The sequence below is a fragment of the Toxotes jaculatrix genome, chromosome 7 (assembly GCF_017976425.1).
Source record: "Toxotes jaculatrix isolate fToxJac2 chromosome 7, fToxJac2.pri, whole genome shotgun sequence".
Taxonomy (NCBI): domain Eukaryota; kingdom Metazoa; phylum Chordata; class Actinopteri; family Toxotidae; genus Toxotes; species Toxotes jaculatrix.
Window position 1 is genome coordinate 23635207 of NC_054400.1, and position 15806 is coordinate 23651012.

The following is a 15806-nucleotide window of genomic DNA, read 5'->3' on the forward strand; positions in this document are numbered from 1 at the left end:
AAAGGGCTGAAACAGGGAGGAAAAGCAGCTCTCAGGAGGAATTTGAGGATTGTGTTTCACTGTTCCAATATCCCTGTCATGGAGGGAGGATTAGCTTTTCATTTTTTAGTATCTGTTGGGGATTAATTTACAGTGGCAGCCAGTAACTGAAGCTTCACTGTAACGTGCATCTCTATACAAGGTGTGTGAAAGGAGACGCTCGCTCGCTCACTCTCGGCGCTTGTTTACTCGAGCGCTCTCAGGGCGAGCGGGAGCAGTTGACCTCCTCCAGCGGGGAAAGGGTTAAGCGTCAGGAATGATTGAGGTGTTGGTCGCACGCAGGCTGCTCAGAGGACTGCTGCAGCAGATTTTTTTTCTCTTTCTTTACGCTTTCCATTTCCTTCGCTCTCTTGCCCTCTGGATTCTTATTTTTGTCCTCGCTCTGCCTTTTTCATACTCCTCTCCTCCTCCTCTTTTCTTTACATTTCTCTTCAGTGATTTTGTTGGCTTGTTTTGTAGACCAGTATAGCTGTTTAATTATTTTAGTAAAATCCAGTGCATGATCACTATTTCATAAAATTTTCACCTGTGAAAATGTGAAATGGTTTCAGAAATAGAGACCTAGTAAGGCTGTCTTCCTCTCAGCAGCCTGCATGTCTCTCCTTATCCACTTCTCTCTTCACCACTCATTCTCTACAACCCTGTTCTCTCAGTTTACCTCTTTCTTCCCTCACTCCCTCACTCCATACCTTTTGTTTCTCTTTGTCTCCCTGTCCCTGTGCTGTGTTATGTGGGTGGGTAAGGTGTAGCGGGGGCTGCTGGAAGCAGCCTGAGTCAGAAGGAAATGAACCCAATAAATCAAGCTCTTGTCCCTGTCTCCTCCCTGCCAGGATCTGGTGCCTACCCAGCTCTTTGCAGCTATGTGCATTTACACCACTGTCCTGCTGGAAACCTTGTAACATCAACTTCAGTGAATGTCATGTTGTTGTTGTTGTTGTTTTCCAGCTAAATAAAGGATTACATTGTCTTTTGTGGGTTGGGAGAGGTGATATAACCTTGGCTGTTAGAAAGTCTTTTTTCATGGTTTCCAAATTACATCACTATCTAAAACATACAGATTAGTGTATCTCACTGCGATTCATTGCAGATACCCGGGATGTGCTGGAGAACACACTGTTCCTCTCAGGAGTCGTCTTCCTTTTTAATTTCTAAGTCTGTTAATTCATAGGAAGTTGTGATAGAAGTTATGTAAGTATGACAGTATGTCAAGGAAAAAGTTATTTGAGTTTCTACTAAAAATAAACGTAATTTTTCCATTTGTGGTATCTGCCTCTTCAAATAACACATATTATCACAGATTTTCTGCAAAGAGTGCAAGTTACTGTGCTCACTACAACTGTGTCGATAACATCGATTCTCCTATTCTCATTTTATTTTGTAAGGATTGATACGTACGTGCTCGCGTTCGAACTCGCGTCATCGAATTCACGCATGCGCGCGTGGTGTGAAGCTACCAAACAATGAACATGGCGTCAGACAGTACGCAGTGCTTACTGTCCGACGTAATTTAGTAATGCCCAAGTTTGCACTTTTTTATTTTTAACGTTAACTAAGCATTGCTTACTGTCCGACGATGTTCATTGTTTGGTAGCTTCACACCACGCGCACATGCGTGCCTTTGATGACGCGAATTTGTACGTGAGCACGTACGTATCAATCCTTACAAAATGAGAGGAGAATCGATTTTATCGACACAGCTCTAGTGCTCACCAGTGGTTCGGTACCAAAAGGTACAGCATCATAAATGGGTGTTTGAATCAATAGCTGGCTGATAGTCCTAGCATGCTTTGTAAAAACAGCATCTGTTACAGGTCTGTTATGTCACTTAATAGCATTGTAAGCACATACTGCGAGTGTGAACGATGAAAACCGTTCTTTCAATCAGATACTTTTACTGTTTCACGGTACTTAAATATTTGGTTTTACTGAGCCCCAGGTTTCTTCATTTTTTAACCATGATACAATGTGGATTAAATTTGGCTTCTTTGACACTAATTAACAAAAACTACTTCTTACTTACCCACTTCAGGTCAGTTTTAAGTGTTATTCTGAAATCTGTCACACCGCTCAAGTTCTGTCAAGTGTCCAGAGACTGTGAATGAAAAGCAATTGTCAAGTCCTGGCACAAGCTCTGACTTGAATTGAGGCCTGGACTCAGACACGTCCACTCCAGGACACTGTTGTTTTCAAATTTTGGATTTGTGTTTGTGCGCATGTCTTCTCCCATTCAGTCGTTCTTTTGCAGATTTTGCTGCAGTCATGTTACCCCATGCCTTCAGTGGCGTGCTGCAGAGAAGCATCCCTACAGCACGGTGCTGCCATGCAGTGCATGTGCTGACATGCAGCATGTGATTCATACAAAACAGAGATTAATGTGATGGCCTCAAAGCTCCACTTTGGTGCCATCAGATCATAGAAGCTTCTTCTTCCTGTTTCTCCCACATGCCTGCTGGTAAACACCAGTCCAGGTGTCATGTGAGTTGTTTTCAGTAGAGCTTTTCTCTTTGCTCGGCCATAAAGCTGAGAATGTGGAAGCCGTCGGGCAATGGCAGACACTGTTGTATGCACAGTGTCTCCAGTCTCACCATGGAGACATGTAGCTCCCTCTGTGTCCATCATTTGTGCACTTCTCACACAGATACACTTTTTGAGGACAACTTCCTCCAGGCAGGCTGTGACACACTTATACACAATTACACTTTTCTGATGAACATATTCCGTGCCTTGGAAATCTTCCAGTACTCTTCTCTCAGTACTTTTCTGTAAAGTTGCCTTTGATTTGTTGGAATGTCTCTGTCCTTGTCCTTGGGTGTATTTAACCTAAAATTATTTGGCATCACCTTGATTATACACAGATGTTCTTCGTTCATCTCAGTGTGTGACTTCTAAAACCAACTGGCTGTATCATGGTAGACACATAAGCAGCTGGTTTCCTTAGCTGTTGATCATTTTGTATTTTAAACGTGTGTTTGTATTAATTTGTAAATATTTTTTTATTTGATCACTGTCAGAAAATCCTAATTACACCCAGTGATTTTCAGTATGGTTAAACAGTAATATTTGAAAAGGTCAAAAAATGTTTTATAGGCACATTAAATCACCATTATAGATTTTTCTTCTTCTTCTTTTTCAAGTTCTCCCGGCATTTGATGCCACCAAAATGAATTTGTATACAGGACGTTTATGGGAGTTGGAAATATTCCAGCCAAAGTATAAAGATTTATAAGGCTAAAGTGACAGCAATACATTTTTTCCTTAAATCTGTTGGATAGTGCTCAGTAGTAAACAAAATATGTTTGCTGAAAATTACTTGTGGTTAACTTGGAGGTAGCAGTAAGCCACCACTTCCCCTCTCAAGGCTTCCATGTCCCAGAAACTTTCAAGGAGAGCCGCCCCATGCCTCCCCCCCTCCTGTGTTTGTGTCTGTGTGAAGTGCACCTGCATTGCTTCAGGGATGTGATTTTTCAGCTTTATTGTTCACACAAGTCCTATTTGATGTCTAACAACATGTTAAGTGTTATCCAGCCTTTTGTTTTCCTGGACACAAGCCTGGCTTAGATTTGCGCTTGTGTGCATTTCAGATAATGTGTTTGTTTTGCATCTGAGTACGCACCTGCTGACATAGTTTGTGTTTTTGGGGACACACTGAAATTTTTATGCAGCCCCAGAACTGAATGTCTGATGGCATGTTGCAGAGTAAGTGTCAAACTGGGACGTGTTGCAGAGGAATTAAACTCCTCAACCGGTACAACCAAAAGCGCCGAGTTACAGCTTTTGATCCAATAGCTCAGCAGTCAGCAAGAGACACTGGCACCTCTAACACGACATGTCACAGAAATAATACGAGCTCACTCATCACAGTAACTCTCATGCTCTTCATTATCCTAAACTCTCTGTTCACAGATCCACATGCTCCATGGTGTCATTGTAGTTTTCAGTCCGCTGTTAGCTTGTTAATACACACAGCAACAGTCATCCACTGTGGCAGGACAAACAAGGCCACTTTGTTGTTTTCATTTGTACAATGAAGCTGTTAAGTTGACCGACAGTCTCAACTTGCATCCCCCTTTCCCTTCTGCTTTGTCCCTCTGCCAGCCGGTGGCAGAGCCCATCCCCATCTGCAGCTTCTGTCTGGGCACCAAGGAGCAGAATCGCGATAAGAAGCCGGAGGAGCTCATCTCCTGCGCTGACTGCGGCAATAGTGGTGAGTGTTCATTTGTGACCAGCAAAACCCAAACTTCCTCAAAAACGTCCCAGCACCAGTTCAGTCTTTGACTTGGTTACACTTTTCTAGTTTTCTGGTAAAAACAATCACAGGAGGAAGAAGATCCAGATCAGCTGCCTGCGAAATGATTGGTTAAAATAAATGCATTTATTATATGTTATTATTCTTATTTATTTATATATTTTAATAAAAATTGCAGTTTTAAAATCAAATAAAAGCACAACAGTAAGGACACATTTTCATACTGGAGCTATAAAAAATTGCTATGGAATTTTAGGAAGCTGCAGACTTGAACTGTTTACAGTGCACACACTTAACACCCTTAACTTCTTCCTTTTAACTGCTTTTATCTCTGTCTTTGAATGCCATTTCAACTACATTCATGCCTTACTCTTCCTCTACATATTCAGCTACTTTCCGTGGTTACATGTCAACTCCAGCTTCACTCGGCTCTTACACTTAAGCTGAAACTTCAACTATTTTAGACATTTAATTTTTAATGCCACTTTGCCTTTTTCCAGTAATTCACATTTCTATCTGCAGGGACTTTTTTTAATAGTTCTTTCTAGAGTTATTCTTTATAGTAGTTCCATTGTGTTATTTTAGTTCATTTTCTTTCATTCCCAGGATGCCATTTTTAAACTGATAACTGAGGCATATGGACAAAGTGATTGAACACATACATACATGCTAGTTTACGTGTTCAGTAAATCTGAGATATGATAGATTCCCTATAAAATCTTATTTCCTCAACCAGGAGTTGAAGTGTTCTTGCTAAGGCCTGACATTGCTTAGTGAAAGCAGAGGACAGATTGTGCTCCTCTTCTTCTTTCCTCAGCGGGTTTCTGTCCCAGACAAGACCGTCTTGTTTGCTACTCTTCAAACAGAGCAAAAGCACAGCTCTGACAGATTGTCATTTATGTTTGAACACTCTTTGCAGCCAGGTTTGATTCAGTGAGGGCTTTAATTCCAAAAGGAGCCTTTTTTTTTTCTCCTACAATGATGCAAGTGGGTCACGGCTGTCAGTCAGCAGCGACAAAAAAAAAAAACAGCCTCTGACGTTCATGCACTTGTTTGTGTATGCCTGCCTATCTACCTGCAGGCCACCCGTCCTGTCTCAAGTTCTCCCCAGAGCTCACAGCGCGTGTCAAGGCTCTGTGGTGGCAGTGCATCGAATGCAAGACTTGCAGCAGCTGTCAGGATCAAGGAAAGAATGCGGTGAGTGGATGAGCGAATATGGCGGACTGGCAGCCAAACAGTGAACACTCTCTTCTCTGCTTAAGTGCCAGATAGAGATGCTGATAGACATATCTGTGGTCCTGGGATTGAGCTATTTTAGTCAGACTTGGCACAATTCCACTCTTTTCTCTTACTTGTCAAGTTAGGAATCATTGTTATTCAAATGTTTGTAGGACTGTGAGACAAAATGCACAGTATGCTGTGAAGATATGATACAATACATCTATGAGGATGGAGAATAAAATGGAAACAAAGCAGTTCCTTAAACTAGTCATGGTTTATCATTTCAAAGCTTGGTTCATTTTTAATTTGCTAATTTGTAGTAATAAAATAACAAGTATTTTATTGTTTTTTTGTCCATAATATGAGGAAATCTCACCAAAATTTGTAATTAAAACAAGCTCTGGAGCTTTGATCAGTGGTACTATATTTATGTTATTACACATGGATCACACTGGATCACTATGACCCATAGTTGGCTTTATACAGGCACAATTTGGGTCCAGTATTTTGTTCTAGCTTTCGTGTATGCTTATCATGTACTGCACGTCACAATTAAATAAAGTGACTGAGGCTCACCTCGTCTAAAAACACATCTCGAGCCTTTGATAATCATCAGCTCTTATGTGTGTCTGTGCTGTACAGGACAACATGTTGTTCTGTGACTCCTGTGACCGGGGCTTCCACATGGAGTGCTGTGATCCTCCCCTCACGCGGATGCCAAAAGGTAAATCACCTGGACTACTCCTTTAACTCCTAACTCACCTCTTCATCACCTGTTTACAGCAGCCCCATGAATTCAACTTGTATCTGTCCTAACTCTGAAGGTGCACACAACTCATACATTACTACTCTATGACCACTACAGTCACAGTGAATGATTAAACCATCTTGAGTTGATCCCTCCAACTCTAATGAAAAACCTAATGCTTCACTGTTAAGTACTAATGTATTAGATACGTCCCAGGGCATGTTATTATCTGCACTGAAACCTGTCTTGTCTAATCCACCTCAGTATATGTGAACCTGTGCCTTTTCTCCTTCTCTCCCAGGCATGTGGATTTGTCAAATCTGCCAACCCAGGAAAAAGGGAAAGACGCTCTTACATGAAAAGGCAGCACAAATCAAACGGCGCTACAACGCACCACTGGGACGGCCCAAGAACAGGTAAAGAACTGCCTTCAGCTAATGGTGTCTTCTTCAATGTCAGGATGGTGTAGAGACGCAGCAAGATGCCATGATTCTAAGCTAACTGCTACGTCTACTTTCCATAACGAGCTTGCAGCTGTTTTTTCTTTTATTTCAATTTCTCTCCTCTCCCTAATTTATCAGTATGTAACTGTGAAAACATAGTGAGGGGTTCAGTTGATGTACATATGTAGTTCCATAGGCAGGGCTCTGTACACACCCAGCTCTGTTAACTCTTGACACAGTCTTAACCAGACTCCTGGCTTCCTCCGCAGGCCGGGGCGGCCCTTTAAGAAGCTTGGCGGACGTGGTCGGCGGAAGCGCTCGGCCTCGGCCAACTCCTCCTCCAGCTCCTCGTGCGAAGGCTACCCCGGTGACGACCGGCTGCTTTTTTCGATGCGGGAGGACGATGAACTGTCACAAAGCAGCCTGCGCTTCAACAACAAGACCAAGGGCCTTATCGACGCCCTCACAAAGTTCTTCACACCGTCACCTGAGGGCCGCAAGGCGCGACAGGAAGTGGTAGACTACTCACAGCAGTGCCGCATCCGTAAGAAAGCCAGTCGCAAAGGAGAAGGAGATGACAGAGGGGGTAAGGATTAGCTCTGTTTTTCTGCACACTTCACTGCTGTGGCAGGGTGAATTTTAGTCTGTAGATAAACAGCTCTTGATGTGAGATATTAGATTTTTACTCGTCCACCAGACAAAACTAATCAAGTTTTTCTTTAAAAGCGAGCATTTTATTTGCACGCAGTGTTAAGTTATAACATCGGCACCTTAGAATATGTTCTGTAAGGTGATGTGAATGTTCTGTGTTGTGTTTAGTGAAGGAGGCACTAAGCTCATTCGGACAGTAACAAAAATGAATATATTAATGAAGTGACTGTGAATACATGAAAAATGTGTTATGGATTTTAGCATCTCAAACAATCCCACTGCATAAATTGGCAATAGCTGCACTTTAATGAGCCATCAGCATCATAACATTAAAAAACATACTGAAACTCCATGCATCTGTTTGCAGTACTGTTATCAGAGTCAGTTAAGGGGTTGTCAGGTAGATGGTCTGCTAACAAACAGACTCAGCACTACCAGCTGTTACTGTGATGCATAGACTGCAGTGCTTCAGGGTCCTTTGTCCCATTTAAAAAAAAAAAAAAAAAAAACATCTCGCCCTGATGTAACTTATTTTGAAATGGAAGCCAAAGGGTAAAAATGGTGTGCAATTGATTTGTTATTTTCTGCCTGAAGAAATTGTTGCTTATGCATTAAAAGAAATTGCTTTGTAATTTGAAGTGGCCACCTGCTGTTCTATTTCCACCGAAGTTTCTGAGGCCAAAAACACACGGTCTCAAGTGCCACGTAGTAGAAGAAAACAAATGTGACAGAGCAGATGCATCAGGAGAATTCACTTCCATTCAAGTTCCACCAGCACACATCTCTGTGCTTTGACCCACTTTGAAGATTTTCTCGTATAGTGGATAATCAGGTTCATACTTGTTATAAAACTTTGTGGCAAATTCAGGGTTTTCAAACAACAGATAATAATTCAACCCATTTACCCTACTTAACTAAAAAAGAAACACCACAACCACACAAGATATATGTGCGTCTGTAGCAATATGACTCTTAATGAATATAGTTGAATATAGAATAGAATATAGTTATAGCTGATGTATTTCACTCATGTTTTATGTAATTAACACGGCACAAATATGCACAGTAGTTCAGTCAAATGAAGGGACACACTCTCTGAGCATGTTATGTCCTGTACGTTATGTCCACACACACACACACACACACACACTGGTCTGCAAAAGTAATCTAAATTCCTCCTACTTTAGAAAGAAAATATTGTTTATCAAGGTTTATTTTAAGAACACATTTAACTGTGTAAGTGACTCATTGCTCTCTGTGGCAGTAGCACTATTGTAAAAATCAGTCAGTCAGCAGACATCTTGGCACCCTATCTAGCAAACCTCTCTAGATTTGCATTAATGTCGACTGTGTTTCAATCCCCCAGACAATCAGGAAGGCAGCGACTGGCGTGATGATGATGACAAACTGCCAGGCCACGAGAACCTGACGGAAAAAGACATTGAACTGTTCAGACAAATCCAGGAGCTGGCACTGCAGGTACACAGACAAAATATGAAAATTTGGTGAATGGACGGAGATGGGACAATTGGGAAGGGAGGAGCTGCAGAGGGGCCAAAGTGTAGAGTGAGACAGCACCAGCTAGACAACCTGGGTGAGACCTGTGAGTCTGTGTCTGAGGCTGCCAGGCTGGAGTCATTGGACATGATATTATGTAAACATACAGTGTGCAGAGGAGGAGCTGAATTTTAGTGGTGATAAAAATGTGGCCAGAAAGGGCAGAGTCAACAGCAGCCAGGTTGTAAAATACGGTCATAGGCTCAGACGAGGTTTGTAGGATGTTGGCACGTTTGTGGGTGGAAAAGTCAATGAGCTGTGAGAGACCATTGTATTTCAACTCTGAAAGAAATTAATTTGCCATGGAACAGATGTTAGATTCAGCATGTATATTAAAATCATCCATCACCATAGATGCAGGGCACATGGGGCAGAGCTGGGTAATTAGTGTAGGATTCAATGAGGATCAAAGATTTTTTTTTAAGTGACCAAAAGATACAAATAACAAATCGGTGATTAAAGGACAACGGCTGCACTACGAGGTAGTTAAAGTATTGTTTTGTCTTTGGAAATTTGCTTGAATTTCACATTCTGCTTGTGATTGATGGCAAACCCTGCTCCCTGTTAGGAAGGGCAGGGCTGGTCAGTGTAACCATACCCAGTAGATTACAGTGTGTGAGTCTTCCAAGTCTAAGTTCGACACATGAAGTTTGTGTTGGTGTCAAAACATCTTATGTTTGATGCAGCGAACACTGAACAGGGCAGCTCTAATGATGGTGTCCTGCGCTGGCAGGTTAGCCAGTAGTTACAGAGGGGAAACAGAAATTAGACACATTAATGCCCCGTTTCATGGCACTGCTGCAGCAGCAGATTGACCAGAGAGTGAGTGTTTGGCCAGTGTCACAGGAGTCATATTAAAACACCATCCCAGATCCCGACTGCAACATCCACACCAGTGTTTAAGTGTTTGATGCAGGCAGAGTGGTAAGAGTTAATGATGTGTGAAAAGGGCTGATGTGATTATTGAGGCTGCGTAGCAGTGCAGCAGAGTACATGATCATCATAAATGGCAGGCAGGGATGTCCAAGTCAGTCTGTTAAAATTCTGCAGCAATGCATTTTGACAGCTTCACTTATAACTCTGTCGTATTTTTAGCAGGTAGCCTGGTTTTTCAGAGAGTCCAGAAGTGATGAGAATTTGCTGCTGTTGGCCATGTGCCTGTACCACTGATGGGTTTATGTGCCTTTACAGACTCCCAGGTTTCTCCCCACCTGTCATGCTGGATCCTAGAGATCCTAGACCAGTAATGCCTGATCTGCCTGCTCAATGACCTGCTATTCCCTCCCCTGTAGTAAACCTTGAATTTACCTTCCATGTCTCTCCCTCCCTTTCTTCCTTCTTCTTTGTTGTTCACTCAAACAGAAAGTTGGGGTGACAGGTCCACCAGACCCTCAGATGCGCTGTCCGTCAGTCATCGAATTTGGCAAGTTTGAAATCCAGACGTGGTATTCATCTCCCTACCCCCAGGAGTACAGTAGGTAAGCTAATGCACCATAATGAAGCACAACAACATAATGCACAAAGCTCACAAACCTGCTTGTAGGCGCAGAAATTATCACTGGTGTAATGGAGCTCAATTATAAGGTTGTTTATAGTACCACCTATTTTGGTTGGTACTCAGCCAGAGCCAGGGAGGCAATTAGATTCTGATTTGCTGAGGGTGAAGTCATTTTTTATGCCTCCACGCCAGCGACCGCCAGCGTGTAGGCATGTAATACTGGAGGTGTTATGTTTTTTGGGTTGTCCATCCGTCTGTCCCATTCTGATGAACGTGATATCTCAGGAACACCTTGATGGACTTTCTTAGAATTTGGCACAAACGTTAACTTGGACTCAAGGATAAACTGATTCGATTTTGGAGGTCAAGGGTCAAGGTGTCTATGACCTCACATCCAATCCATTCTTGGGGCATCACAAACGCCTGGAGAGAATTACATTACATCCGGCACAGACGTCCACTTGGTCGATTAGAATTTGGTGGTCAAAGATCAGAGGTCACTGTGACCTCACTAAGCACATTTTTGGCCATAACTTGATAATATAAACTGCAGCTTAACTGGCTGGTGGAGCCATACAACTGTGAGCTGGTAATTCTAGTTCATTTATATAGCTGTTGAATAAAATTCTTACCAAATATGCTTTCATTAGGTATATGAAAATTGTGAATGAAGGAATTGTATTGGCATAGCAAAGCTTACTGACCCTTTCAGAGTAAAAATATCAGTATTAATCCTTAAAATGTTCAAACCCTGTTGGTTCCGCCTTCGTCTCAGGCACTGCAGGGTGCAGCTTCCAAAACAAGAGCTATTAAAAGGGTTGCAATTAATTAATCTGCCAATTATTCATTCAGTCGTTTGGTCCATCAAATGCCAGAAAGTAGTAAAAATGTCCATCACAGTTTCCCAAAGCCCAAGTTCAGTTTTTGTCCGGGCAACGGCCCAAAACTCAAACAGTGAAACTACGATAGACCACGAAGAAAACCAGCAAACATTCATGCGAGAAGCTGGAACCAGAGCATTAGCGTTAATGAAGAATAAATGAATTGGCAAAATAGTTGCTGATACATGGACTCAACTGATCAACTGTCCACTCCAGCTCAACTGTGACTTACACTCTTTCATTGTATTCCCTTTGCTTTTCCCTTTCCAGACTACCCAAGCTCTACCTGTGTGAGTTCTGCCTGCGCTACATGAAAAGCCGCAGCATCCTCTACCAGCACATGAAGAAGTGCAACTGGTTCCACCCCCCTGCCAACGAGATCTACAGGAAGGATGATGTCTCTGTGTTTGAGGTAAGGAACTGTTCAGGCAGATGGCCTCATTGATGGTTATGGTTAATGAACTGAAAAGAGCAGAAAAAACAGACAGTACAACATGAGTGAGTGATGGTGGATGATGCTGTAACAGAAAGAGACAGGCCTCAGATGAACTTGCAAGCCACAGTGGTGCTTCTGCCAAATCCTCATACCACATTTTCTCACCTCAGTATTGCACCTGAGAACTGTGGCCCTGGAAGTCACCTCAGACTACACACAGTTGTTCAGTGTAGTCAATACAGAGCAATGAGTCCTATCTCAACAATGTATTATTGCTATTTAATTGCTTTGCAACCATCTTTATGAATATACAGTATTTATCTGTCAAATTCCTCATGATGTTTTAATTGACATCCCCACCTACCACAGTGGAACATTCTGTCATCAGGGTACGCCGGTGTTATTATTAAAATTATTCATAATTACTGATTTACAGTTCAGCCGCTCGTCTGGGTCTCGTAGCACAGCAGCAGTTTCAGTAGATTGTTGCCTGCAGGCCATGGCCACTGCAGCTCTCGTTTCCTCGCTCTGCAGTCCGTCCTCGCTCGGAGGAGAGCAGAGATAACTGGCGAGCTGCCAATCTGAGCCTCCCTCCTCTTTCTCTTCACAGCTCTTTGTTTCTCTCCTCTGCCCTCTCTATCTGTCAGGGTCTCCAGAGACTCAGCTGAGATCATTGCTTGACACTGACTTCTACTCTATTCACTTTCACTTTGCTCCTCAGCAGCTTAAAGAAGTACTTCTGGACTGTTACTGGGACTGAACAGTAGTCATTTAAAAAAAAAAAACAAAAAAACTTTCTGTCAGTGTTGTACTGATGTGTTTCTTCACTAATCCTGCAACAGGTTGATGGGAATGTGAGCACAATCTACTGTCAGAACCTGTGTCTGCTGGCCAAGCTGTTCCTGGACCACAAGACCCTCTACTATGATGTGGAGCCCTTCCTTTTCTATGTCCTTACGCAGAACGACAGCAAAGGTTGCCACCTCGTCGGCTACTTCTCCAAGGTATGACCATGATGCCCCCAACATCATTCCTGTGCTAGGTCCATCTTCCCGCAGCCTCTGAGCAAAGTTACATTCAGTCTAAATTTTGCATTTTCAGCGTCCACTCTGCTATGTCACCTTCATTCTCAAGGATAAATACCCTGCACAGCCTTTACTGAAACAACTAAATGAACCAAAATGGAGAGAGAAATATATTCAAATGAAACAAAATTGAAATGCACTGGCATCACCCCACACTGGCACATTCCTACAAACCTCATGTTGTGTCTCAGATAAACAGTGGGTGCATTGAGCTCCGTTGCCCCTCTGTGGAGTTTGCAGTCGCAGGTGCTCCCATTAACATGCCACCTCGCTGCCAAAATACAGCAGTTAGTGAGCGGACGCAGTACCATCAACACCCTGCTGTACACCCACACAGCTCGGTAATGTGGTTCCTTTTTTTCCCCTAATGGTGGAATGTGTCTGTGTCTTTCCTTCTTCTACAGGAGAAGCACTGTCAACAGAAATACAACGTATCATGCATCATGATTCTTCCACAGTACCAGCGCAAGGGCTACGGACGCTTTCTCATCGACTTCAGTAAGGATGGCAGCCTCAGTAACTGAGAAATATATCCCTCCCTCCCTCCTTTTGATAGACAAAATTTATACATTCAAAAATAGAAAAATAGTGTGTTATATATCTGTAGTATCTAATATGGCGTCTGTGTCCTTGGTTTATTCTTCTTCCCTTACAGGCTACTTATTGTCAAAGCGTGAGGGTCAGCCAGGGTCTCCAGAGAAGCCTCTGTCTGACCTAGGTCGGCTGTCCTACATGGCCTACTGGCGCAGTGTGGTGCTGGAGTGTCTCCATGAAGTCCGCGACCGGCAGATCACCATACGACAGCTTAGCAAACTGACAGGGATCTGCCCTCAGGACATCACCACCACCCTGCACAGCCTCAATATGCTGGAGCAGCGAGGAGACAGGTCAGAGACAGGACCCAGGATACTCTCAGAAACACACTCCTTTGATTAGTGGGTCTAACACCCACTCCAGTGGTTCATTCATGTGTGTGTGTGTGCATATGTATATGTATGTGTTGAGTAGAATTGAAAGGGAAGGATGATGGGCTGCTGGCTAAGTGTAATTAGTACTGTTTCAGTTTATGCCAGTGAGTAATGTTCTGTCACAATGATGTGAAGAAAGACAAAGGTCAGTGGCAGCTCCAGAAAGAAGGAGCAAAATGCCACCTATTGGTGACATTGTGAAGTTTTGTTTCAGCGCACAGACACTAACCAGTGGTCTAATGTAGGTACACATAGACATACCAGACACACAAGTAACTATTCACTTATGTGAACAAAACTTGCTGCAAGCATTTCAAGCTCACATTAACACATAGGTGTGGATGCACACACTGAAGTCATATTAATTAAATGTATTTACACTGGCATGTAGAAAAACAAACATGCAGAGTTCTAATGCTCGTGTTTCTTTTTGCTGGGGTTTTGTCAGACTCGTCCTGGTGCGAAGGGAGAAGCTGGTGAGTAGCCACATGGCTCGTCTCAAGGCCCGGCCACGGCAGCTGGAGGTCGACCCTGAGTGTCTCCGCTGGACCCCCGTCATTGTTACCAACACCGTGGTCTCTGACGCTGATGGAGACGATGATGATGACGAGGATGATGAAGAGCCAGAGAAAGACAACCACAAGGAGGTAAATGCAGTGAATTTATGTGCTTTACATGAAAATAACAGATTCATTTTAAAGTCGTACATTCCAATTGATGTCTTATTGATTTTATTTGACTTTATCTGTAAATAGATCAGACCAAGTCATAAGGTCCCATCAATGTCCTGGCACATGCGCCAAGGGAAGAAGAGGGATGAGGAGGAGGAGGAGGATGAGGAAGAGGAAAGGAAGGGCTTCTTGGGGTTTCCCCTTAGCCATAGTTCTCCAACTTCCCCTCCTGTCCGCTGTCCACCCCCTGTCCAAGAACCACCGCGCCCTCCTCCACCAACAAATGGAGAACGCAGACCACGGGGACGCCCACCCAAAAACTGGCCTTGGGGCAAGGTGAAGGACAACACACGGGTGGGACGGCCTCCTAAAATCCGCCCTGTGGACGACGAGGACGATGACGATGACGAGAGAACAGAGGGAGGAAAAACCACAGGCTCTGCCAGCAGCCCCCTTTTCTCCCTAGACAGACAAACAGAGTCCACAGCCTTTCACTCACTGGACATGGCCAGGCACTCCTCCATAACCCCCACACGGAGAGGGAGGCCCCCAAGGAAAAAGAGAGGCCCTAAGCCCAGACTGGCTGAAGGGGCTGGAGAGGGGCTGACACAGCTTCCTGTGGTTTCCAGGTTAAACGAGTCTCCACCTGTCAGGAAGAGCTGCTTCAGTGAAAGCAGTGAAGAAGAGGAAGATGACGATGACGAAGATGATGAAGAGAGGAGGGCATGCTCCCCACCCATCCTTACCAAACCTGCCATGGGGCTCAAATGCAAGGTAAGAATCAGTTCTCAAATTTATTCATACTGTAGTAATGGTAAAATCTCAATTAAAATTGATTTCATAATCCTTCAGAGAAGGAGGTTTCTGGAGTAAAAGAAAATATCAGCATTTAGCTGTATTTGAAACAGGATTTGTGTTCATGCCATGAAATCTACTGTAATCTTCTTGATCTCAGTCAGTCTTTGTGCTTTAGGTCTACAGTTGTCATTTCATACTAAATTCAAAGGCACGTCTATTTCTCCACCCTGTTTCCACCTAGAAGCCTCTGAGGAAACGACGCTTTCGCCAGCGCAGCCACCCTCACAGCAGCGTGGTGACAGAGACCATCTCTGAGACCACAGAGGTGTTGGATGAGCCCTTTGTTGACTCAGACTCAGAGAGGCCCATGCCCAGGTTGGAGGAGGAGACGCCCCTGGGACATCCACTGCGTCGTTACCCCCCAGCCCGCTCTGCTCTGAGGCTGTCAGACCCAATACCCAAAAGGAGTCGACACTCCAACCTCTCAGATTCAGAGGAAGACGGTGAGCAGACAGGGTTTTGATGCCAAACTTTGCAGGATTTAGTGATTATTGGTTATATATG

At 43.6% G+C, this 15806-nt stretch overlaps 1 protein-coding gene across 2 annotated transcripts in view; it reads left to right on the forward strand.

The window, feature by feature from the left end:
• The window catches only part of kat6a (K(lysine) acetyltransferase 6A), a 30614-nt gene that overhangs the window by 9020 nt on the left and 5788 nt on the right, over positions 1-15806 (forward strand). The window contains exons 3-16 of one of the 2 annotated variants that reach the window (XM_041041532.1): positions 4135-4243; positions 5367-5482; positions 6149-6230; positions 6556-6670; positions 6967-7283; positions 8715-8827; positions 10268-10383; positions 11555-11696; positions 12563-12724; positions 13210-13303; positions 13461-13692; positions 14222-14420; positions 14529-15218; positions 15484-15745. In XM_041041532.1, coding sequence (XP_040897466.1) covers positions 4135-4243; positions 5367-5482; positions 6149-6230; positions 6556-6670; positions 6967-7283; positions 8715-8827; positions 10268-10383; positions 11555-11696; positions 12563-12724; positions 13210-13303; positions 13461-13692; positions 14222-14420; positions 14529-15218; positions 15484-15745 — 2749 coding nt within the window. The remainder of the gene's footprint in view (positions 1-4134; positions 4244-5366; positions 5483-6148; positions 6231-6555; positions 6671-6966; positions 7284-8714; positions 8828-10267; positions 10384-11554; positions 11697-12562; positions 12725-13209; positions 13304-13460; positions 13693-14221; positions 14421-14528; positions 15219-15483; positions 15746-15806) is intronic. The other variant, XM_041041533.1, reaches the window with a different exon arrangement.